The sequence below is a fragment of the Urocitellus parryii genome, chromosome 2 (genome assembly GCF_045843805.1).
Source record: "Urocitellus parryii isolate mUroPar1 chromosome 2, mUroPar1.hap1, whole genome shotgun sequence".
Lineage (NCBI taxonomy): Eukaryota > Metazoa > Chordata > Mammalia > Rodentia > Sciuridae > Urocitellus > Urocitellus parryii.
Genome location: NC_135532.1, coordinates 103,342,337 through 103,368,466, shown reverse-complemented (window position 1 = coordinate 103,368,466; position 26,130 = coordinate 103,342,337). Strand labels below are relative to the sequence as shown.

At 46.0% G+C, this 26,130-nt stretch overlaps 1 protein-coding gene across 3 annotated transcripts in view; it reads left to right on the top strand.

Annotated features, from left to right (window-relative positions):
- The window catches only part of Nmnat3 (nicotinamide nucleotide adenylyltransferase 3), a 109,698-nt gene that overhangs the window by 42,270 nt on the left and 41,298 nt on the right, over positions 1 to 26,130 (top strand). The window contains exons 2-3 of one of the 3 annotated variants that reach the window (XM_026385063.2): positions 8,243 to 8,396; positions 23,154 to 23,207. In XM_026385063.2, coding sequence (XP_026240848.2) covers positions 8,288 to 8,396; positions 23,154 to 23,207 — 163 coding nt within the window. In that variant the 5' untranslated portion in view covers positions 8,243 to 8,287. Of the gene's footprint in view, positions 1 to 8,242; positions 8,397 to 23,153; positions 23,208 to 26,130 lie in introns of those variants that run through there. The other 2 variants (XM_026385064.2, XM_026385065.2) reach the window with 2 other exon arrangements.

Below are 26,130 nucleotides of genomic sequence, written 5' to 3'. Positions count from 1 at the left end.
CGAGGCACCGGCATGGCAGCAGGCGGGTTGTGTTCTTAATTATCTGCCACCTTCCTTCCTACTACTGTCCCCAGGCGCCCTCACCTCCCACCCTTTCCTCTGCCTGCCTTGTTCCCAGTGGCCGGTCAGCTGTGATTGGGGGCCTATTGATTCCTTATCACAGAAGACGTGATTTCTATCAGACTGGCTTTAGCCTGCCCCGTCCCTCGGTTTCTCGATATTGATTTGTGCCAGGACAATTGACGTTTGGAGCTGATGGTTGATGTGGCTGGAGCTGGACTGGGCTGCCACCGAGTAGGACAGGTGCCATCTTCCAGGGCAATGTGGTGTGAGCGATCTGCCCATCAGCAGGAGTATGTGCCCAGGGGCTGCCAGGTTTTGATGATAGGTGGCTAGAAAAATAACGATTGGGGTCTTTTTCAAACAAGACCACAGGCATCTAGAAGCAAGTTAGGAATGGTGAATTCTGTTCTAAACACAATGAAAGGAAAGAGAAAGGAGGGGAAATTTCTGGAAAAGCCCCTGTGGACCAAGTCCTGTGTGAAAGGGGTCAAGGTCATTATCTCCATCTTCCATGTGGCTCACAGGGCCCCGGGGGGGAGTTGATTAGGCTCTTGCAACCCAAACCCCCATCCTTCCCAGGCTTGTTAGAAGAAGTTTCAATGCTCGATGCGTGTCAACTTTCTAGAGAGTTCCAAGCTCCTCACTCTGCAAGCCTAGTGGCAGTTGCTCAGCTCCACTTATTGCCACGACCAAAATTCTTCCCAGACTCACGAGTGCGGGATGGCCCGGGACCTCCTTCCCTTCCTTGTGCTCCTTCAAGTCTTTTGAAAGTCCTCAGAACTGAAGAGCCAGCCGCCTGCTTCCCTGGGAGCCTCGTAATTAGGACAAGTGCATAATTGGCATGTTTGTTTCCTCCTAGGGCTGGCGGGCGAGGACCTGCACACTGACAAAGATAGCTCGCTTGGCTTTTGTTCTCAGCAGCAGCGCGGGTGTGCCCATAGCAACCAGGGGCCAATCTAACCCAGTTGAAAAGAAACAGTGCGGGGGTTCTCCTGAAGGTTGATGGCCCCAGAGGAGCTGGTATGCTCACCCGGGTGGTGGAAACGATCACCCTGGGTCCCGAAAAATGTGGCCATCAACCCCACAAATACACATCGTGTCTCTTGTTTTCTTTAAGGTGAGGAGTCTGGTCTAAAAGGTCTGGGTAATGAAAGATGCTGGCAGAATCCACTTCCATTCTGCCCCAAGCCATCTGCTTTATGTCCATAATAAACAGGGGCGTTTGCAGCCACCTTCCTGGGTCAGGCGCCAGGCGCTCACCGCAGGGAAAGGTAAATTGACTGCCTCCCGAGCCAGGAGCATTAGCACATTACGGTCTGCAGCTCACTCTCCCGGCCTGCCTCCTTCTCTGTGTCTGTGACGGCATGTGACAAAAGGGCCAGGGAGTGCAGGTGAGCTGGAATTCAGTGCGTGTGGAGCCCTGGCCAGCCACGTTACCTGGCAAGCCAGGGGAGATGGGAGCAGCAGAGAGGCCACCCTGGGGAAGCTGGGTCCCACCTGATCTTCTCAGGGCCGAGGGGACCTGGACAGCTGCAGCCGTCCTGAGGATGCCACGTGGCCTTGGTTGCCCACCTTCCCCGGCCAGCCTCATGCAGCACTGCTCTCATCACCAGCTTGGCTCTATCCCCTCCCTGCCCCACTCCGAGGTCACCTGAAACCCCACCCTAGGGGGCATCTTGGGGATCTCCTACACTGCAGCCGCAGGTCCTCATGCGCTTGGTGGCTGAGAACAGCACATGGAGGCCAGAAATGTGCTGCGAAGGTGGGTGGGCCTGCACCCCTTCTGGAGGCCCTGGGGACATGCCATTTCCTTGCTGTGCCACACCTAGAGGCCACTGCACTGCTTTCCGGGTGGCCCTTCCCAGTGCCTTCCTTCCTGTGACCCAGCTCCATCCACACATGTTCCTCCATCCGTCTCACTCTCCTGCCGCCCGCCTATAAAGACCCTGGTGATAAAACCAGAGAATTCAGGTACCGTCCCTATCCGAGACCCTTCCTTTAGTCACACCTGCAAAATCCTTCATACCAGGTAGCATAACATTCACAGGTTCCAAGGACAAAGATGTGGACCTCTGGGGTCAGTATTCTGCCTCTTGCAGTGAGGTGTTAAGCTCTGAACCCCCGCCCACCGCCCACCATGATTGGTGTGTGATGAGTTGTCACTCCTGCAGATGACTGGAAGCTCCTTGAGGACAGGGGCCACATCTGCTCCCCCTCCCGTTGTACCCCATGCCCAGAACACTTAATGAGTGGTTGTCCCATGGGCCTGTCCAGAGGCCTGGCCGTGGTGCAGACCCTGGATGGTGTCTGGAAACTCTGAGTGACACCTCTTCAGAGGGGCTGGGCCGAGTGTGGGAAGGGGGTTCTGGGAGGGCACCGTCTGGGCTCTGCTGGTAAAGTGGCAGCCTTCAGTTCCCCAGGACGGGCAGTGAGCCGGGCCCAGTGTGCAGGGGGCACCGGTCCCTGCAGAGAGCGTCCTTGAGAGGCACAGCAGAGCAGGGTCTCCTTAACTCCATCTGAGCGGGTGCAGTCCTGTCACTGGAGGGGTCTTAAGTGTCCCTCAGGAGTCAGAAAGGCCATCTCTGTCTCTGGAAGACACAGGCCATGACTGGAGCAGAACTAAAGAGAGGACAGACATCTGGCGGGGAGACTCGATTCCCACACACCTCCTGAGCACCCAGGTGTGCTACTGCTAGGGCTTGAGGGGACCAAGGGCATAAGGAACCACCCTCTAGGATCTGCCTTGTCCTTGGGGAAGAGCCACAGAGAAAAAAATGAATAAAGGTTCTGTGGTTGATGAGAAAAGAAAATGGCCAAATGTGTTCTGACTACATCATCGTCGGGGAGAGGGCATGGGGTAAATATTCCAAGGAGAAAACCTTGGAGGGCATGGGGTAAATATTCCAAGGAGAAAACCTTGGATGTGGGTTTTCCAGGGGTGGGGAGGGCATTTCAGGAGGTCACAGCCACATTTTCAGAAGCAAATGACACCCTTTGAAGTGGTGTCATTTGCCGAAGCAGCAGGTTGTCTTTGAGGAGCCGGATGAAATGCTGTGGAGCCGCCTGAAAGGTGGGAGGCCAGAGGTGGAATCTGCCTTGGCTCCAGTTTAATGACAAAGTCTGAGAAGGCTGCATGCCACTTCCTCCACTTGTTAAGTCCTCAGAAACATTTATTACCCACTCTGTGGGCCTCCATTAAATACTGTTGATGAGCAGCCTTTCCCAAGAGCAAAACGTCTGCCCCACTTACTCTTCTCCCGAGACAGTAGGAGACGGCAAGGCAGGTGAGGCTCTTTTGTCACCTGTGCCTGGTGGATCTGCTCTCACATCAGAGCCTGGTTTATCCCCGGTGGACCCTGAGGGAGTCCATCCCACCCCATCGGGGCCTTTCTCTGGGGCTTGCAGGGAGGGTGCTAAGTTGGAGGATGCACATGCTTCAGGTGCCCTGGCCTTGTCCCTGAGCCTCGTCCTCCAGCCCAAGACGTGGCTTGGACGGGGCACAGTCACTGTTAAAAGCAGTGTGGCCCAGTGTGGCCCGGCAGGGAAAACAAGCAAAGAGAGAGGCTCATCCGTTCTTCTCAATAACACACCCATTGCCATTGATGCTGCCATTTAAATAAATGTTCTAAGTTGCAATTTCTGGAAACTTTGGAAAATGAATGAAAACCCCAGGCTACCTGAGATGCTGCAGTTCCATGTTTTAATGGCTCCAAATTTTATATTTTGTCAAAATGAAATAGAAGTTTGAGAGGCTTCAAAGTAGTTGGGAGAAACAGCCATCTCCTTAAGTACCCGTCTCCACGAGGCTGTCCTTGTGAATAACTCAGTGCACCTTGCAAATAATATATCATTAAACCACTCCACCTCACAGGAAGAAGCCAGTGGCAGCTTGTAGACCCCTGTCTTTGCACGCAGGAGCGGGTGTTCCTCAACCTCAGAGGGAGCGTGGGGAGGCAGCATTACCCCGGCTCAGAGCTGTTCATCTTCACACTGTAGCTCCAAATACATCCACGACAACCTTTCTGTACACGGGGAAGTATTCAGGGTCATTACCTAGTGATTGAAGGTTCCAGGACCTGGGTCCCCTGTGCAGGCAGCTAGTGCTGTTTCTGACTCCACTGAGCCCTACTCTGGCCATGCTCTGTGCTCAGAGCCGAGATCCAGAGACAAAGAGCCTCCTGCCCCCACGGGACTTGCTCTCAGGTAGATAGGAAGCACGTGGGCAGGTGCCTTCTAGATTGTGGCATGTGATTCACTAAAGGGAAGTCAGAGACAAGCTGACTCAAGCCGTCTCAGCAGCCTCTGAGCACAGTCACATCCTGAGCTCTGTGGTGGCCACTGTAGACCAGCTAGCCCAATTCCCAGCTTCCCTTTCTTGCTGCTTCCTGCTGGAGAGGCTGTGAGGCTAAACACATGCCTGTCCAGCCCCCGCTTGTGGCTAGAGAGGCCATGTGATCTAGTTCTAGCCAATAAGAAAAATCTACAGGTGGTTCTCCAAAACACTTATGTTCAGATTAAGAGGGACAGCGGTCTAGTACAACTCCCTTGTTATGGTCTTGATATCAGGTGTCCCCCCAAAAGCTCATGTGTGAGCCAATGCAAGAAAGTTTAGAGGTGAAATGATTAGGTCACAAGAGTCTTAATCAGTGCATTAATCTCCTGATAGAGATGAACTAGGTGGTAGCTGTAAGCAGGGAGGGTGTGGCTAGAGGAGTTGGGTCATTGGGGACATGTCCTTTGGGTTTCTGTTTTGTCCATGGTGAGAGGAACACTCTCTCTGCTTCCTGGTACCATGTCCTGAGCTGCTTTTCCGCCATGATGTTCTGCTTCACTTTAGGCCCCAAGCTATGGAGTCAGCCATCTATGGACCTCTGAAACTCTGAGCCCCCAAATAAACTTTTGCTCCTCTAAAGTTGTTCTTGTCAAGTATTTTGGTCACATCAGCAGAAAAGCTGGCTGAAACACCTCGATCTGTGGCTTGCCTTGATTGAAGTCACGGTGGCTGTAGCAGCAGGGGTGATCTTGTGACCAGGAGGAAGAAGCAAGAGAACTAACTGCAGGTCATTATTGAGCCCATGATCCAATACCATCAGCTGTCTACTTCTAGACTTATTATTACATGAGAAACAAATGGACCTCTCTTTGCTCAAGCCACTGAGGTTAGGCTTTGGGTTCTTCAAGCCAAATGCATCTCTGATACTAGCACCTAGCAGGCAGTCAGTACTAGTGATTGAAGACCTAAATAATGTGATCCTCTGCATTGAGTCAAGAGATGGGGGTGTGCTGGAGGTGTTCTGGTTGGAAGAAAAATAAAAGAGCATTCAAGGCAGCTTAAAGCAGGTGGCCATGAGGAGCTCACAAAGAAACCATGACAGGTAGTCCTTTGTTGCTGGTCTGTTAACAGCAAGCAAGCAGCAGTGGATACGAGCCTGGGAAAGTCCACCACGCACCCAGATTAAAACCTCTCCCTTTAATTATAAAAGAGGATCTTGCAAAAACAGAAGAGAGATGGAATAGAGTAGAAGCAGGGGACCCAGGGGCACGGGCAGGGAAAGAACGGGGAGTGAAGCTGACCAAGTTCTGCTGGGTGCATGTGTGAATGTATCACAGTGCATTTCAATTTTATATTAACCATAATTGCACCAAAAAATAATAGATAAATAGAAGGATGACCAGTGGAGTAGAGGAAGGGGACCAGGGCATGGAGAGAGGAAGTGCTAGAGATTAAAATGGAATCAATTATGTTTGGGTCACTTATGAATATGTCAAAATGAGCTCCACTGTTGACCATAATTCACTAGTAAATTCAAAATAAAAAACAATTCCTTAGGTCAAGAGGATCCCAGTTCCCAGCCACCGAGAATTCTCCAGGTTCCCCCAGAACTGCACGCTTATAGCCGAAGTCCCTGTGACTGGAGGGATAAAAGAGGCGAGGATGCTTCCCATCTGCTGGCCGCCACGTCCTCTGTGACTGCATGACCGATCACCCCAAAATAGGCAGCTTGGAACAGCACACTTATTTGTTTATTTTGATTTATTATCTCAGCTTTTTTATTGGACTAGTATAATTATACATAATCGCTGGGTTCATTTTGACATATTCATGCATGCACAGAATTTGATTTACTCCATTTCAGTCCACGGCGCCCCCCCTCCCCCTCACCGCCTCCCTCCCCTGTTCTCCCCCCTCCCCGGCTACTCTGCTGGTCTTCCTGCCACTCGCTTATTTATTTATTTTTGGCTGCTGCTTCGCTCAAGTCCCTGTGGGTCTCCAGTCTTCTGGCTCAGGGTCTTACCGACCTGGAACCAGGTGTCCACAGGGCAGCAGTCTCACCTGAAAACTTGACCATCAAAGATCCACCTCCACACAGAGCCGCTGGTCATTCTGATTCCTCCTGGCTCTGGCCACCAGAGGTCTCCCTGGGTTTCTAGCCCCGTGGACCTCTTCATGGGGCATCTGGCACCTGGCAGCCGGGCCCCTCAGAGTGAGCTAGAGAGGTAAGCTCTCGGGAAGCCAGGACTTTGTGACCCTCCCTCAGGCAGGATGTCCCTATGCATTGCCACTCTCTGTTCATTAGAAGGAAGTCACCAGACCCACCCAGGATGGAGGGGAGGGGCTACAAGTGAACACCAGGAGGTGGGGAACATCAGGAACCACCCTGAGCTGCCCACCACAGGTGCACTGGCTTCTCCCTTGCCTTCCCCCTCCCTTGTCAGGGGCAGAGTGACATTATCCCCAGCTGTGTCAGCTTTTTCACAGCTGTGACTAACGGACCTGACCAGCACAACTGTAGAGGAGGAAGAGTTTATTTGAGGGCTCACAGTTTCAGTGGTCTCAGTCCATAGACGGCCGGCTCCATTCCTCAGGGCTTCAGGTGAAACTGAACACCGCCGTGGTAAGAGAGGTGGCAGAGGGAAGCGGCTCACATCACAGTGATCAGGAAGCAGAGAGAGACTCCACCTTCCAGATACAAATATAGACCCAAAGCCACATCCCAGTTCCACCTCCCTCAGCCACACCCCACCACTTCAGTGACCATCCAGTTAATCTGTATCAGGGGATTAATTCACTGACAGGGTTAAGACTCTTACAACCCAATCATTTCCTCCCCTGACCTTCTGGCATGACCTCACACGTGAGTTTTTGGGCGACACCTCACATCCAAACCGTGACTCCATCTTACAGATGAAGAAACTGAGTTTCAGAGAGGGCTGTGCTCTGCCCAGGTCTCCCAGACACTGAGTAGCGGAGCTGGAGTCAGGCCAAGGCCTACTTCCCAGGGAGCTCTTCACTCCCCCTGCAGCTCACAGGGTGCCCGAGAGGCAGGGCCCTGGGCCAGGCGGCTTCCTTCCTTCCTCTAACCTCACCCTGGTGCTAAGAGTAGGGGACCAGAGGGAAAGCTGGCTCTGTAGTGCTCACGTCCAGATGAAAGACAGTAGGTGAAATCAGAAGGTCTGTCGATTAGACAGTAGTCCTGCTGCCCTGAGCATTTCCTGATTTCAATCATTGTTCTGCAGTTATGTAAGAAAATGTCTTCCTCCTTAGAAAACATATGCTGAAGAACTTGAAGGTAAAGGGGTATTATTTTTACAAATGACCCTCAAAAATTTCAGGAAAAAGTTACTATAGATATTTACAGATTAGGGGTGTGTGTGTGTGTGTGTAAGTGTGAGTGTGTGTGTGTACGTAAGAATGAATGATCAAGCAAGTGTGGTAAAATGTTAACACTGGGGAACTTGGACAAATTTCATTATGTTTGAAATTATTTCAAAATAAAGTTTCTCTAAAGTGTCTGTCTACCACGGGGCCTGCTGAGTTCCTTTTGGACTATCAGCGTTGACATTTGGGAGCCTTGTAGACTTCCTCTTGTCCTCAAGGTGACCCACAGCGCCCAGGAAGGGCATATGGGGTGAAGGGCAGAGTGTGGGCTCTCAAGTCAGGCTGCCTGGGTTCCAGTTCTGGCCCAGCAGCTTCTAAGGTCTTGTAAGTCACCACTCAGAGTTATAGAAAGGACTTGGCAGAAGATATGCACCTTGACATAACACTTGGCCTAAATTCCTGGCCCATGTGAGCTGTCCCTAAATGCTACTGATCTGATGGCTGCGCAGGCCGGGTTAGAAACACTGGCCTGGACTTTTGTCTTGGTGCCAACTCCCTGATGTGAGTTTTTGTCTCCAGGAAAGCAGGGTGGCCACTGCGGTGGGTTCGGACACGCCCGACAAGATGAAGAGCCGAATCCCCGTGGTGCTCCTGGCCTGCGGCTCCTTCAACCCCATCACCTACATGCACCTGCGTTTATTCGAGGTGGCCAGAGACCATCTGCACCAAACAGGTCGGTGAGGGGGCCCTGAGTCCCACAGAACAGGTGGGTGGGCTAAGCCTTGGGGGGCTTTGCGGGTTGCTGTCGTCACCCCCTCAGTGGAAGTGCTCAGCGGATTCACTCACCACATAACTGTGGCGTGCATGCCCTCCATCACACGCAGAGGGCTGGCATCCCTTAGCCTGTGACACGTGTTGCACGTCTTGTCCCTGGATGGGGTCGATCTCCTGCCCGCCTGCCTCACATTGTCCTTGATGATAAAAAGACACCAGGCCTTTTATGGGACCCGTGCCTCTATCGGGGGCTTCTTCCCAGCGCTCCCAACAAGCACCTCCACAGCTCGGTGAATAGGCAGCGTGCGCCTCTGAAAGCTCCTACCACTCTTCAGTGGGAAGGCAGAAGCTTCCCTAATGAAGACTGTGACATTTTCTCCTTTTGAAGAATAGATCTTAGACTATTGCAAATTAACAATCTTGTCTGTAGGGTATTTTCAATACAGATGGCATGACATTGAAAGAAATATTTAATCAGCTGGAAATATATAATCTGGGAACGTTTCCTCTCCTTGACTTTCCATTTCATTATTAAGGGAGTAAAATGGCATTTAGAGTCTGCTTGATTATTTCTAAAGATGAGGTCATTTTTACATTGATATCAGATAGATATGAAAATATTTACATATTATGGATTTATGTATATAAATGTTTTGTATGATTGCTTTGTTCAAAAACTTTTGCCTTTAAGGGCATTGTTTTTATACCAGAATCAATTCCTATTTACCTTTAATATATGAAAAAGTACTTTTTTTAGTAACATGTAACTCATTTCTTCAAAGAAATCATGTACAAGTATTTATTGTAAAGAAAATAGCTTTATTTACCAAAAAACATTTTTTATTATTGAAAAAGTGAAAGTGGATCTCTACTCTTAGTAAATAAATAGCTCAAATAAGGGAGTTTTTAAAAATCCAACAATACAGTGGAAACTGGTCAGTGGACAGTAGTAGGCAGTGTCCCGAAGAAGAATGTTTATACCAATAAGCTTGAGAACAGATGCGCTAAGTCACTAGTAATCAATGAAAACGCAAATAAAACTATGGTCAATACCACAAGGCACCATGAAGGCAGCTACCCTGGCTGCCTGGCCACCATAGAATTGCCACTGTCCGTCACTGGGCTGATAGTTGGTGCCTGTGGACATTGGTTGTGTCTGTCAATAGTTTTAGCCTATGGGACTGGATCATATCAAAGACTGACAGGATTTGGTGCTAGCAGGACCGGGGGAAAACAGCCACACTCAGGCACTGCTAGTGATAGAATAAATAAGGAGACATTTTTGAAGACACTTTGGTATTCTGTGACAAAAGTTTAAATTTGTATCCACACATAATGAGGAGAAAAATCAATCAATGGAAACCAAACCAGCATTGACAAGGGAGGTCTCAGATGTTAGAATCAGCAAAGAGATCAAAACACTTATGTGCCATATGTTCACAAGTTGAGACACGGACTGCATAAAAAGGACCCAAATCAAACTTCTATAGGTGAAGAATATAATTTGTGAGAAGAAAAATACACTAGATAGGAGCAATGACAGATTAGATACTGTAGAAGAACAGATACGTAAACCTGAAGGTATAACAAAAGGAGCTACCCAAAGGGAAATACAGAGAGAAAAAGAATTTTAATACAGAAAGAAAGTATATCAGTGATACATGAGGTAACTTCAAGCAGCTTTATACACTTGTCAGGAAACCCAAAAGGAAAAAAGAGAGAGTGGGAAAAGATATTTGAAGAAATAATGATGGAAAATTTTTCCAGATTTGACAAAAACTTGCCACAGATCCAAGTAGCTCATCAAACCCCAAGGACAGGAAACATAAAGAAGAGAACAGCAAAGCATGTGATCATCAAATTCCTCAAAACCAGGAATAGGACAGAATCTTAAAAGTATTCACAAGAGGACAAACATAAGGATGACAGCAGATTTCTTGCTACTGAATTTACCAAAAAAGAATTTAGGGAAATTACATCATTACAGAACTGAAAGAAAAACTAACCATCTAAAATTCTATATCCATTCTATATCTAGCAAAAATGTCTTTCAAAAACAGAAAAAGATATTTTTACATTTACAAAAGATGGAAGAACTCACCACCAGAATACTTGCACTACAAAAGAAAAAAAAAATCTTCAGCCAGAAGGAAAATAATACCAAATGGAAATATTGACCTATAATGGGAATGCAGGACACAACACAGGGGTTATCATATGATATCATGTAAGATTTTTTTCTTATTTAAATTTCCTTAAAGCATAATTGACAGTTTAAGCAAAAATTATAATATGCTGGGGGGTTTATAACATATATAGATGTAGAATATATATCAATCAGAGTGAACAGGCTGGGGGGCATAAAATGGAAATGTACTATATACATAAAGTGAAATAATATCACTTAAAGGTAGGCTGATAAGTTCAAGATGTACATGTTAAACCCTAAAACATCAAAGCAAGCAGAGTTAATAAACATGCAAAGGAAATATTTGAATCAGTTCACTTAAAAGAAGAAGGGTCAAAAGACACAGATGGAGCAAATAGAAAGCAAATAAGAGACTTAAATCTGACTGTATCAATAGTTACGTTAAATATAAATAGTCTAATGACTTTTATTAAGTGGCAGATTGTCAGATTGGATGAAATAAGCAAGGCTCAGCTATAAACAGCAGTCCACCCTTACCCACGGGGATATGCTCCCAGACGGCCGGTGGACACCTGGAACTGCAGATAGCAGCCAGCTCTATGTACTCTGCTTTCCTCCATATACACATGGCTGTGATGGAGTTTAATTTATAAATTAGGCATAGTAAGAGATGAATAACAAAGTGGGAAAACCACAACTCTACTATAATAAATGTTATTTAAGAATTATGAATTATTTATTTCTGGAATTTTCCATTTAATATTGTCAGACCCACAGTTGACCTTGAGCAGCTGAAACTGTGGAAACTGAGACTGCAGGTAAGGAGGGAGTGTGTATAAGAATCACACTTTATGGGTTCAATCCCCAGTTCCACAAAAAAGAAGGAAGGAGGGGATGGGGAGAAGGAAAGCACTTTAAATATAAAAGCAGAGATAGGTTAAAAGGAAAAGAATAGGAACCTCCCCTGTGCTAACTCTGATTAAAAGAAAGCCGGAGTGGCTATAGTAATACCAGGGAAAGTAAATTTCAGGAAAAAAATATTACCAGAAATAAGAAGTTCATTTTATAACTGTAAACTTATGAACTTAAATTAAAAAATCCTAAATAAAATACTTTAAACTAATCCAACAATGCAATGCATATAAAGGATAATATATCATCACCAACTAGGATTATCTCAAAGGTGCAAGGTTAGTTTAATGCTCAAAAGTTAGTCAATGTAATTCAATATATTTACAAGCTAAAAAAGAAAAGCCATATGATTATCTACCAGATTATATATCTATATAATATACCGGAAGGACAGTTGTCAAGTGGCAACATCAATCCATAACTTAAAAAAAAAAAAAACTCACAGCAAAATAGCAATAGAAAACAACCTTCCTTCACTACCCCCAAAATCTACAACTAACATCTTACTACTACAAGCAAAAGACTAATACTTGATGTCCTAATATCAGGAACAAGATAAAAATGTGCATTCTTACTATTCTGTTCAACACGGATTGGTGGACCTAGCCAAAACAATAAGGGAAGAAAAAGAAATAAAAGACATCCATACTGGAATGGAAAAATGAAACTACTTACAGTTGACATAATTATCTATAGAGAAAATCTTAAGAAATCTACCAAAAGGCCACTAGAACTTAGTAAGTATGAGAAGGACACACACTTAATATATAAAAATCATTGGTTCTTCTGTATGCTAATAACAAAGGATTATAGTTTGAAATAAAAATAATGCCACTTGCAATAATATAAAAAAGAAATATTTAGATGAGCCTGACAGAGGTATGCAAGATTGTACAATAAAAATGACATGACAGTGTGAAACAAATTAAAGATGTTCCAATTCAAATGGAGAGAGATACTTTGTCCGTGGATTGGAAAACTCGACAATGATAAGATTTCATTTCTCTCCAGAATTACCTATAGATTCAACTAAATCTCAATAGACATTTTTTCCACGTTTTTTATCAGTGCATTATAGTTGTACATAAATGATGGGATTTGTTGTTACATGTTTGTATACACACACAATATAATAATATAATTCGGCCAATGTGAATAGGCTTTTTAGTAGAAGTAGATAAACTGATTCTAATATTGACATAGAAATGGAAAGAACCCAGGATATTTTAAATGACTTTGAAAAGGACAGTGTTGAAGAATTCATATTATTTGATTTCAAGACTAATTTTAAAGCCACATGGGCATAAAGATAGTTAAAATAGATAAAGGGACCAGAATATAAAGTACCAGTGGGACTCCCACTTATGTAGACAGCTGATTTTTCACTCAGATGTAAGGGCAACACAGTAGAAAAAGGACCATCTTTTCAATGGTATAGAACAACTGAATTTCCACATGTGAAAAAAAAAATCAATTCAGAGTTTACACTACACATAACTCTAAATGGATCATAAACCTTAATGTAAAACCTAAAATTATAAAATTTCTAGGAGAAAGTCTTTGTGATCCATAAAGGAAAAAAAATGGTAAATTGGACTTCATCAAATTTAAGACTGTTAACAGGATGAAAAGCTGAGATTTGATAAGGGACTGGTATCCAGAATATAAAAGGACCTCTCAATTTAAAAATGAAATATAACAAAACAAACAAAATAGCGAATGTTCTTATAGACTCTTTACCAAAGAATAGATATGGAGGGCAGTCAGCACAGGACAGGTTTTCAACAGCATGAGGGAATGAAAGATTAAGACCACGATGCCATGCCCCTGCTCCCTAAAGCCTGGGCATGGTAAGGATGTGAGAGCTGCCACCCTCACACTACCCTTGGCACTGTAATTGGCGCTGGGCTGTGGAAAACAGCTTTTGCAGCATCTTACAAGTTAAATGTACATCTACTTAGTGATTCAGCCATTCCACCCCAAGATATTTAACCAAGAGAAATGAGAGAACATGTTCATGCAAAACCTTGTGTGTGAATGTTATTACAGCTTTAATTATGATAGCTCCCAACTAGAAACACTAGCGTGTGAATAGAGAAGCAGACTGTGGTTTATCTGTACAACAGAAGAGTACTCAGTCATGAAAAGGAATGAACCCATCTTAGAGCTGAATCTCAAGATAATCATGCCACGTGAGAGAAGTCAGACCAAAGACAGTATACATGATAGGTTTCTTGAATATGAAATTCAAGAAAACGCAAACTAATGTACAGGGATAGCAAACAGATTTGGAGTTGGGGTGAAGGGAAGCCAGCATAGGGAGGGTGAGTGGGAACCTCGGGGGTGTTGGATAAGTTGGCTATCTGGATCTCCGTGTTGGTTTCGGGGTGTACACATACATCAAAATTTACCATTTGTGCAGTTTGTTGTATATATCAATTATGCATCAATGAAAATAGCAAACTTCAAAAAAAAGAGATGCAATGACTCTACAAGGTTGCTCTAGTTATATATAAAATGTAACTCTTTAGAACAAATGATTCCATTCTTTTAACAAACAGCAAGAAAAAAAGGAGGAACTGGAAACTGTAAACAGAGACCTAAGAGACACATAAATGAAACATTGCATGTATTAGTGAGCTTTTTATCACTGTGACCAAAATACCTGACAAGAACAACTTAAAGGAGGGAAAGTTTATTTGGGGCTCTTGGTTTATTCAGGGCTCCAGGTCCATCCCTCTGCCTCAGTTACCACCCAGTCAGGGACTGATTAGGTCCTAGCTGTGACAATCCAGTCACCTCCCCTCGGAACATTTGTGCATTAATGCAGGAGCTCTGTGAGGACAGCTCATACCCAACCCATAACATTTCACATGGACCTTATTTGAATCCCATCCAAACAAATCAACTTTAAAATAATATCCTAGGAAATATAGGTAAATTTAAGCTCATTTGGATCTTATATGGTATTCAAGAACTATTGTTTTAAAAAAGAATCATTGTTTACTTTTTGAGGTCAATAATGGTATTGCTGTTGTGTTAAAATAAAATGTGACTTTATTTCTCGGGAGCACAGTATGCCCCATGGTGCAGCATCCCTGTATCTTACAGTGGTGCACAGGATGCTGTTGAAGTTACCTTCAACTGGGGACATACGTGGCTTCTACTGGGTCTATAGAATGTAGGAGCCTGTTGTAAACCCCTGTCTGATGGTGTATAAGACTCCACATATCTGTGTTCACCGTTTATGAACATCTCGACTCCTGGCCACTCGGTGGCTTTTCCTGCCTGGCTTGGCTTATCCCAGGGTCCCCTGGCTCCATGCTCCATGGTGCTGTCCTTGTGAGGTTCCTCAGGGGCAGGGCTGGTACCCCTTGCTCCACAGATGGCTCCATCTGCTCTGTCCTGGAGACTTTAGATCCCCCAGGTTGAGCCTGCTGGTTCTCCCTTTTAGCGACATGAACAGCCTCATTGTGACCCAGGGAGGTTTCGGAGAGTCCTCCTGATCACGAAAGGTCATGGGACCACAGAATGCATAGAGAATTCATCATATGGATCCTTGATACCTGATGTCTATCCCTTAGGCTATTAATGGACATACCTTGGTCAGGTACGACCCCCGCCGACCCCTTGCCTGTATTTTGAGTGCCCCTTTCTATCAGAAACACTTGGTCATTTCTCAAGTCCAGAATGGAGTCCCTTTGAATGCTGCCCATTGGGTGCTACCTTGCCCACGACCCACAGGTACCTACCTACTGCATCCTCCCCAGGCCAGGCACCGAGGCTGGAAATAGAGTGGATCAACCACAGCCCTCACCCCGGAGCGCACAGCACAGGGCACAGAGACGGTGGTAGCAATGACTGTGGCACTGGGCACAAAGGAAGGACGTCTATCTCCCACGTGGCAGCTGGGGAAGGCTCTTTGGAGGAGGTGACACAGTGCTTGAAGAAGGTAGAAGACTTAGTTAAGGGAAAGTTTCGAGGTCACTCTGGGGAGAGGAAGCAGAATGGGGAGAATCTGGAGATGGGCAGGAGGGTGTCCAGCAGGTAGAGATGGGGCTGGGGACAAGGGACTTTCTGGGCATGTAAGGGGTGGCTATGAACTCCCCTTCTCTGCACGGTCAGGGTTGACCCCGGCTGCTCAGGGCCCCCGTGGCAGCCACGGCCTCCCATAGCCAGCAGAGGAGCCCTGACTGACCAGTGGCCTCTGCAGGGCCAATTCTGGCCCAGAGCCTTTACCCCACATGGACCCAGCTCATCAGGAAGACAGAAGGAAAACCTGTTTTCATGAAGAAAACAATCTTCCCTTCTGTTGGAGTACTCACTGCAACAACTCCCAGTTTTAATTCTACGTCACATGCATATGCATCAAATTAAACCAAGCTCAGGCCATCTGCTTTGTGCCTGTAAGGAGAACTCAATGACCTCTTCCTCCTCGACTGACATCTCAGTCCCTTTGTGCTCTGAACCCTTTGCTGCCAGCAGCCCTTGGAGCTGCAGACGCCCTTCCTTCCTGTCTCCTTCTCTCTTGAAACCAACCCTTGAAAAGGGCTAGAAGCCCTCCCCCTCCCACCTCAGAACATTCTGCTGTCTCCAGCCCTGTGACCGCGCACCCCCTCGTCGCGGGAAGGCACACCTCGGACAAAAAGACACTCGCGTCTGTTGACTCTCATTGATGATTGTCCATGACCAAAGTCGTAACGAGCTCGAGGAGGAAAATGTGGCACCAGCTGTTTGTTATGCTCCTTCACTTGGAAGAATGTTCCAGAAAAAGACACAAGCTGGTACAAAGGAGTGGCCCCTGTGTTTTCTGAACTTTGAAGTATGGCCCTCTCATCTTAGATGCGTCCTTGCCCTGGACGGCGGCTCCCTGGGTCCTCACAGGAGATTCTTAGAGACTCAGAGGAATCCGGGTCATGGGCATCAGTGGCTTTTAAAAGTTCATTTGGGGTTTTTTATTCTTGTTTGACTGATCCTTGTCAGAAACGATTCAGCCCAATGTACGACCCGCCCAGAGCTTCAGACATACCCAGAGTGTTCACGGAATACACTGAGAATTCCAGCCCACACCTCTCTCAGGGCGTTGGATGTATTCCCAGATGTAAGTGGTTGTTTTCCAACATGCATTCACGAACTTTCTAATGGAAGCAGAATTTAATTTAAACCCTGTTTTATGTTTTTTAGATGGTTTGTTATACCCGATCAATATAACCTGGCCATTGGCCTATATTTCAACAACAGTCCACTTGTATTCCTTTTCTAAAATCAAATTTTGTCAGTTTAATTAATACTCCTTCAACAATTGGTTAGCACCTATTCATTTCACGTATTCAACATACATTTACACCACCCTTTCCATTCACCAGTGGATATTCTAAGTGTGTTTCATGAACTGGTTTTAAACTTTACAACAAGCATATGAGGCAGATACTGTTACTCAGTTTTACAGATGAGGAAGTGGAGGCCAAGGCTCAGAGAGATCAAGTAACTTGGCTGGGATCACACAGCCAGGAAGTGATAGGACCAGTGTCCCCCATTGTCTATGCCATAACCATCAGGCTACCCTGCCTCGGTTCATTCATCAGATCTCTTCTTAAGCATGGAGATGTGCTGGGTGCTATGCTGGATGCAAGGACACATGGGAGCAGAAAGTAGCCCAGTGTTCCTGGAAAACAGGCACTAATCAAATCCCACAGGGGTAAAAATTATTAAGGTGACATGCATCATGAAGGGGACATTCCTATGCTATCCATGTGAACAGAGTAAATCAGTATTTGATGTAGGCTGAGTCTAGGAAAGGCATTTCTGAGAACATTAAGGACTGAGCTCTAGCTCAGGGCACTTCTTAAGTTAAACATGAGGTTGGCCGGGGTCAGGGGATGCAGTTGGCCAGGGTCAGGGGATGCAGTTGGCCAGGGTCAGGGGATGCAGTTGGCCAGGGTCAGGGGATGCAGGGAGGGAACAGTCTTGGCACAGAAAATTGCATGTGCAAAGGCCCTGTGGCAGAGGAGAGCAGGGCCACCAAGGAATGCATGGGTCGTGATGATTAGAAAATATGGAGCAAAGAGGAATGCTGCAATAGATGCAGCGGAAGAGGAAAAGAAGCACATTGTGAGAGCCCTGTAGGCACTTGTAAGGACTCTGTTTTTATCCATACAGAGATCATTCACATCTTGCTCTCTCTGTTGCACAGGCAAGCACAACACTGGGCAGGAGATGAAGGGAAGCCAGTTAGGAGGCAGTTGAACAATATTTTTAACATGGCAGGGATTACAGGAATGAAGAGAGACGTTGCCGGGGGAAGGTAATTAGAAGGTAAGATTGATCTGGTGATGGAGTGAATCTGAGGGAGAGAGTTGCCCCCCCCCACCCCCCGAGTCCAGGAGAAGAGCCAGATTTGGAAGACAGGACCGAGAGAGATGTTTGCAAGCTACCTGCGAAGGAGGAAGAACTTGCAGAGAAGCCAGAGGAGAACCTCAGAGAGCAGTTTCTGTCATAGAAGACAGAAAAGTCAGAGAACCCCAGCATCAGTTGCTAGAGGATAGAATTCAAATTAGGGGCAGATGGAAAAGCAGGACTCTGGGGTTCAGCAGCCTGGGTTGCTGGTGGAGTCTGGGAGGGGGCTCCTTGTAGCAATGGTAGTGACACCAGGCTTACTGTCCACTTAGGAACTGGGAGACAGTCCTTCAGGGAGTGACCAGGACCTGGATAAAGTGAGGTCCAGTGTGCAAGAACAAAGAGAGATGGTTCATCATCAACAGCAAAGAGAACAGGGGGAGCAGGCATGCCCCCTTCAAGGCCAGGAAAAGGCACCCCTGACCTCCCAAGAGAAACCGGAAACACGGATTTCCATGTTTGGAAAGTTGTTGATGGCCGCATCGCTTGCAATGGCCAAACGTGGAAAGCAAAATATTCTATGGTAAACATTATTAAACTTATTACATAATTTCAATGTAAGAAGTAGGTTTCTTTTCCCAGACAGAGAGGTTAGCAATTCTGAAATCATTTTCTGTGTATCCTAGAATTGAGCAGTGAATAAATATCTTGTGGATCTTGGAAATCGGGTTTCTCGTTGTTGGAGAAGGGAAATACAAATGTGGACAGAGACATGCCCTGCTGTGTGGGACTGGAACTGTAGTATCAGTGTGAAGTCATGGAGAGGTGGGATAGAAAAGGCAGCTGGCTGGGTGGATGGGTGGATGGTAGTGACAGACTAGATAGATGGATAGATAGATAGATGGATAGATAGATAGATAATGGGCTGGGTGTGTATACAGACATACATACATTTATATCTTAGCCTGGTCTCCTGAGAGATAATTATACCCCAGTAGCAGTTATATAAATTGGCATCCTAATTTGGATTTCAAAATACTATCACATAAAAGGGCTCCTTAGAAAACTAGTTGATGCTGGATATGGGGAGAGAGCTAGAAGACAGACTTGGAGTATCTCGTGGTCCTAGAAACTGGGGAAGCCCTTGAAGCATGGTCACCTGTCAGAGGACACAGAGGCCAGCTGCAGGTCTCACCCAGCCACAGCCAGGACAGTTTGAGCATGAAAATAAATAATGAAGTAAATACGCAGGACTCACTGAACTAAGATTCAGTAAGAGTCTAGCCGATTTTAACAATCAAGTGAACAAACAAATGGGGAGAAAAGGAGAGCACTCCTCAGGTAGAACTCCAGTGCTAAAGGGACGAGGGCTGGAAAATCACCACTTGGAAACCATCTGACTTACACCAGAATCACTAGTGGGTCCTAAAGCTAGGTGACATGGGATGACAAGATATGTACATGGCTGCGAAATAACTCCTAGAATTAGACGTACTGATTCCAAGGGGAGTCATGATTTACTGACCTCACACTGGAGAAACGTGGCCCACACCATCCTAACCAAATGGTCAAAGCTAACAGTCCAGGACAGAGGGACAACACACACGCCCTGATGTGACCCACTGGGAAGGGCTCACTGTCCCATCTGTGCCATCCCCAGAGGGGCATACTCTGACTCTAAAGACAGGGACATTCTACAGAATGATTGGCCTATACAAATGTCACTGCCACGATACACAAAATAGCTATTCCACAGGAAAGAAGAGCTACGCGGTGTGACAGCTAAGTGCAGCCCATGCATTGATTGGTTGATTGATTGATGATTGATTGCTATAATGGGGAATATTGGGAGAATTGACAAAAATATAAATTAGATCTGTTAGGTCAGATAATAGTGTTGTGTCGGTGTTAATCTCCTGATTTTGATTATTTTATTAAAGTTATGTCAAAGAAACATTTTAAGTATTTAGGAATCGCACCTGCAATGTACTCAGCTGGGTCAGAAAAGTGTGTGGAATTAGGGGAGCAGAGAGAGGGAGAAGGATAAAGCCTTCATGGTGAAATATTTCCATTCAGGGAATCCCAGTGAAATAATCATATGAAAATTATTTTTACTATTCTTGCAACTTCTCCTGAAGTTTTATCAAAATAAAAAGGTCAAAAGAAAAAATCCTAAAATATTAAATATGGGCTCGTTAAAAGATTTTCAAAAAAATTACAGTGTGTGGACCACAGAACATGCACCTTCCCCAGCAGATTCAGGTTGCACTTGCTAGGTCTGCAGCCTCCGTGGTGAGAGGAAGGGACCCCCAGCTCGGGTGGGTGGACCAGCCTGGGCTCCTGCCCCTTGCTCCTGGAGGGGAGGTGGGCAGGACAGTGGTGGGTGTTAGGAAGGGGTATTTGGCAGCAGGGAGAGGCTTCTCTGGTCCTCCAAGGTGAGCGTCACCATTCTCAGCTGACTGTGAGGGCTGCTGGGAAGCTCAGGGACTTGAGGGGGGAAGATATTGGTTATATTGTGGGTGGCCCTATGTACAGGCACTACCAGTTGATGTGGCTGGTCCATCTGAGGTCAGAGCTGCGAGCCCCGGGGTGGCTTTTCCCAGCAGCTCTTGGCTTCTCCAGGGAAGCCTCAGAGAAACCGTAAATCTGCGTCCAACCTCGGGGGGGGGGGGGCAGTGTGCTACCTGAGAGTGGTGGAGGTGAGGAGGGACCTGGCTTTAGGGACCGCTTTGAGGATCCTTGAAAGGACTCACCTCGGGATCTCAGGTGGACCAGAAATAAAGCGCAGGAGGGAGCAGATGGGCTGGGAGGGTCATGCATGGGTGGGAGCCCTCAGGGGGGTGGATACATGGTTTTATCCAAAGTGGCAGAATATGTGACTGGGAGGAGCCAGAGTGTGTTCAGGGCCTGGGGACAGATTCGAGACTCTGGGGCAGTCCTAGGACTTGCAAGGTCCAATGCAGGAAGGAACTTCAAGATTCAGCGGAGGAACTGTGAGAGGCCAGAAGGCAGGAACTGAGGCCTTCAGTGGGTGGTCCATATAGGCTTGGAAATCACCCCAGGCAGTGGCCAGGTGAGGGGTGAAGAGGAACATCACGTGCCAGATTTCAAAGCCAGAGTGTGGCCATATTTGTAAGGTTGGTAGATGATGCCCTCGTAAAGAAGGAGAAGATGCAGGGAGGAGGAGGGCAGAGCCTTCTGAAAACCAAGGAGCAGAGATGAGGACCCTGCCCTGTGTGCAGGCCTGAGTACAGATGCCTCTTACAAAGAGGAGGCACCTCTATTCCTCAAGAGGGTCGGATTCAAATGGAACCAGGTGGCACGTTGGACGGGGCAGGAACACCTGAGGCCCAGGGACAACGGCCATGCACAGGAGAACGTGACGTGGGCTGGAGTGAGTGAAGGAGGCTGTGTGCAAGCGCAGCTCAGCTGTCAGGAGTACCGTTCCCACCCTGACACGCAGGGCCGTGGAGGCATAGGGAATTGTCACTTAGCAGCTAACCTGGGGGCTCTGGGACCTGAACTCAGGTCTGGTCCAAGGCCACTGCTCCCTGCTGCACAGCAGGCTTCATGGTCCTCCTGAAGGTGCAAGTCCCACCACAGAGCTGGGTCAGCTAAGAGTTCAGGGGGACCAACAGGAAGTAGAAAAGGGGCCAGAACTTGACCTTGGAGTCTGCAATGCCAGACAAGGAGAGGGGACTTCAGGTGAAGGGGACACACTGAAAGTCTTTAACCAAGTGAGCCATCAGGTGCCCACTAGGTAGAGCCTAGACCATGGGAGGAGCCTTGGCACGGGATCCTCAGCCTCTGGAAAAGCAGCTGCTGGGATCTCACAGCAACCTGGATCTAGATAGCCTTGACCCTGACCCAGTGCTTGCACCTGCTGATCCTGAGTGTTCCAGCACTCTCCACCAGAGGGGAGAGTCACCTTTGGGGGGACAGTCATGCAGCAGTGGACAACTCCACCTGCCTGCAACGTGACCTTGTATGCATTCCCACCCCTTTGCCAAGGTCATCTTGGGAGACCTTGGCAAATACCTGGATGAGGCTTTGCAACCACGGCTGTTACTGCCCTGCTCATCTGGAAACTACCAAGGAAGGAAGTGACCCATTCTTGCTCTGAGCAGTCATCACTTTTCCTAAGTGCTTAGAGACAGTCAGTTTCAGATTCTTTTCCTGGATTTTGCTCTGGGTCAAATTCAGAGTTCCAAACTAAGGTCTCCAGAATTTATTCTCCAAACTTTTCAATGATTGGTGCAACAGATCCCTCCAGAAGGAAAAGCCCCAATTCTCAGTCTTATGGAGCAGACCTGGGCACACATCTGCAGTCAGTCAGATCTCTGTCCTGACCTAGGAGGCCATGGCTATGACACACAGCCTGCCTCACCCAGACCTCACCCAGACCTGGCTGGCTGCCCAGCCGCGCTCAGCTCTGACTTGGTTGCTCCTGGGTCCTATTTCTGTTCTCCCTTGCATATCAAAAGAAAATAATGCAGAATGGTGGTGAACTTCAGAGGGGACACTGCTCCCCTCCCTATGACCACAGGGTGACAGAAAGAACCCATGGGCATTGCAGTCGACCTTGATGCCAAACCAACTTACCAGCTGCATGACCTTGAGCGGTTGACTCTGCCCCTCCAGCACAGGAATAACCTCTTCTAACCTTACAGGGTTGTTTATTTTAAGGCTTAAAAGAGATGATGTACATAAAGTGTCCAGCCCATGTGACAGATCCAGTGTGTGCTAGGTCTCTTCTCTTGTGTCCTGAGTAAGCCCAAACCCAGGGCTGATTTAAAGCCATGACCAGGCGGGTTAATAACAGAATATTCTCATATCTATGCATAGAAGGGAGAAAAACCACAAAACAGTTTCTCCTGTTTTCTTTTATCCCTTCCTTGATACTTTATGATGTTATTTCCTAACAATCCTGCCCCACATGCTTGTGGCATCCAGATTAAATTGCATCGTAAAGATAACAACCCAGTCCAGAGACTTGCCCTTTTTTTTCCCTCCCCTTTGGACAACCTTGAGGAGGGGAAACATATTTTATGGCTCCCAGTTTTTTTTTCCTCTCAGTGACTTGCATTTTAAATTAAAGCATATTTATTGTAATAACATTCACACCAGCAATTTTCTGTGTTAAATAAAAATGTCTGATGGGTGTCCGGCATGATTCACAGCACTTCCGCTCCCCTTGTGATTTTAATTTTAATTCTCTATTACACAGTGCATATGGAGAGAATTAAATGCATCATGATAAGGTGGTGCAGTACAATCTGAGATAAGGGGGGAAATTAAGCTATAATAATTCCATTTTAGGCAGCGACAGCCCCAGTTCTGGGTCTGCTGGGCTTCAGGAGATACCAGGAGAGCGTGAGTAAATATTATATAAGCTCAGCATGTTGCTTTAATCTTGGGCTCACACAGACGCTTATTAATCAAATAGAGTGATTTTAATATATATTCATGGACAGTGCTCCAGCTTGACCTGAAAAAAAAAAACTATTCATTTTCCCATTTCTAATTTAAAAGATTTTTCTGGAGAAGATAGGCTTAAGAATGCTGAATTACTCCAGCAATTGTTTTGAACCAAGATAAGTTTTTGCCTATCATGGGAAGCTTCAAGGATTTGAGGTTACAGTGTTACATTCCAAATTCTTTCAAACAGAGGTGCTTTTTGGACCTTATAACAAACCGGTATTTTCTCTGTCTTTGCATTTCTACCTTGAGATGTGGCTTAACTGAGGCTGACTTTGAAAGGGTCTGTGGGGCGGCAGTTGCTATGGTGTTCTAGCTCCAGACCCGGCTGCACCAGGGTGGGGTTGGAACAGCACTGGACAGGTGTGTGTGCTTCACAGAGAGGTCCTCAGATACCTCAAAAGGCCCCTCCCTTTGGGCTTCACTGACATTATTCCTTAAAAACAGTTGGTGAGGATGTGTGAAAAAAGTACACTCATACATTGCTGGTGGGACTGCAAATTGGGGCAACCAATATGGAAAGCAGTATGGAGATTCCTCAGAAAATTGGGAATGGAACCACCATTTGACCCAGCTATCCCACTTCTTGGTTTATACCCAAACGACTTAAAATCAGCATACTACAGGGACACAGCCACATCAATGTTTAGAGCAGCTCAATTCACAATAGCTAGACTATGGAACCAACCTAGGTGTCCCTCAATAGACGAATGGATAAAGAAAATGTGGTATATATACTCAATGGAATACAACTCAGCTTTAAAGAAGAATGAAATTATGGCATTTGCCAGTAAATGGTTGGAATTGGATAATATCATGTAAGCGAAATAAGCCAATCCCACAAAACCAAAGGTCGGATGCTTTCTCTAATATGCAGATGCTAATTCACAGTAAGGCGGGGAGGGGCACTAGGGAAGAATAATGTTACATTAGACTAGGTAGAGGGAAGTGATGGGGGGAGAGGGGAGGGGATGTGGGGATAGAAATGAAACAGACATTATTACTGTATGCATATATGGGACTACATGACCAATGTGATTCTGCAACATGTACACTCAGAAAAATGAGAAATTATGTCCCGTCTATGTATGATATATCAAAGTGCATAAATGCATCCTATTGTCATGTTTAACTAATTAAAACAAATAAAAATTTAATAAAATTTTAAAAAAGGATTGTTGCTGACCACACATCCAAGAAGAGATTAGAATCTAGAATACATAAAGAACTTTCCCAAAACTCAATAATAAAAACACAATCAGTCCAACAAGGAAATGGGCATAAGACATGACATTTCATGGAAGAGGATATATAGATAATAAATAAGCACATGAAAGATATTTAACACTATTAAAAGCTTAAAAGCCACAGTAACACATTACTACACACCTACCAAAGTAGCTAAAATAAAAACATTGCAACAATACCAAATGCTGGAAAAGATGCTCAGAAACTGGATCACTGGTAAGTGACAGAAAGAATGTAAAAAGGCTCAACTACTCTGGGAAGAAGTTGGGTAGCTTCTTATAAGACTAGACCTGAAACCACCATGATCCAGCAATCGCATCCCAGTTACTCATCCTAGAGAAATGAAAACTTAGATTCACACAAAAACCAGTATGTTTTTTTTACAGTTTGTTTTTAATGTTTGTTACAGTTTCTTTCATAATAGCAAAAACCCAGAAACCACCCAAATGTCCTTCAAGGGATGAATATATCCATACTCTAGACTATTCCTCTGCAATAAAAGGAAATGAGCTATTCATGCAGCAACGTGGATGAATCTCTAGGGAACGATGATGAATCAAAAATGCTCATCCTAAAAGGTGATATGTGATATGATTCCACTTAGCATACATTCTTGAAACAATAAAATTATATAATTCAAGAACAGACTTGTGGTCGCTGGGGTTAGGGATGGGCCTTGGGAGATGGGAGGGAAGAGAAATAGACAAAAAAGAGCAGCTCAATTTCCTGTGGGGTGGAGTGTACATGTCTTGACCAGTGGGTGCATGAAGACCACAGATGTGATAAATTTCATAAAACTATTACACACACTCAGGTTACTGCATATAAAACTGTGACATCTAGCCAGGTGTGGTGGTGCACCCCTGTAATCCCAGCAGCTTGGGAGGCTGAGGCAGGAGGATCTCAAGTTCAAAGCCAGCCTCAGCAACAGTGAGGCACTAAGCAACTCAGTGAGACCCTGTCTCTAAATAAAATACAAAATAGGGCTGGGGATGTGGCTCTGTGGTTGAGTGCCCCTGAGTTCAATCCTTGGTACCAAAACAAACAAACTATATGACATCTAATAAGATCAGTGAATCAGTGGATTTTATCAATCTCAATGTACAGAAGTACAATGTTGCAAGAAGTTCCCAGTGAGAGTAACTAGGTAAAGCGATCATGGGATGTTCTGTATTACTTTTCACAACTGCCCATCAAGCCACAGTTACCCAAAACATTAACAAATTGGCACATGACTGTATTAGAGTAAGGATGAAGTGAGGAGGGACACCCCCCTCCACGGGGTCTCTTCCATGCTGTGTCCTCCAAACAGCCCTGTGAGATAAGTGTTAATGTTCCCGTTTTACAGGAATAAGGACACCTGAGGTCTGGACAGGTGACATGTTCTGCAAGTGTTTGGCAAATCCCGGGTCCCAGAGAGCTCAAAGCCAGGGCTGTCATCTGCCACAGGCTGCTCATCTCCTGGACAGACTATGCTCTCTGTCGCCTTCAGCTGCTGCTGCCGCTGCACCAGCCAGTCAGGGCCAAACTCTCAGGTCCCCAAGGAGACAGCTCCAGGGTTGAGATGCCA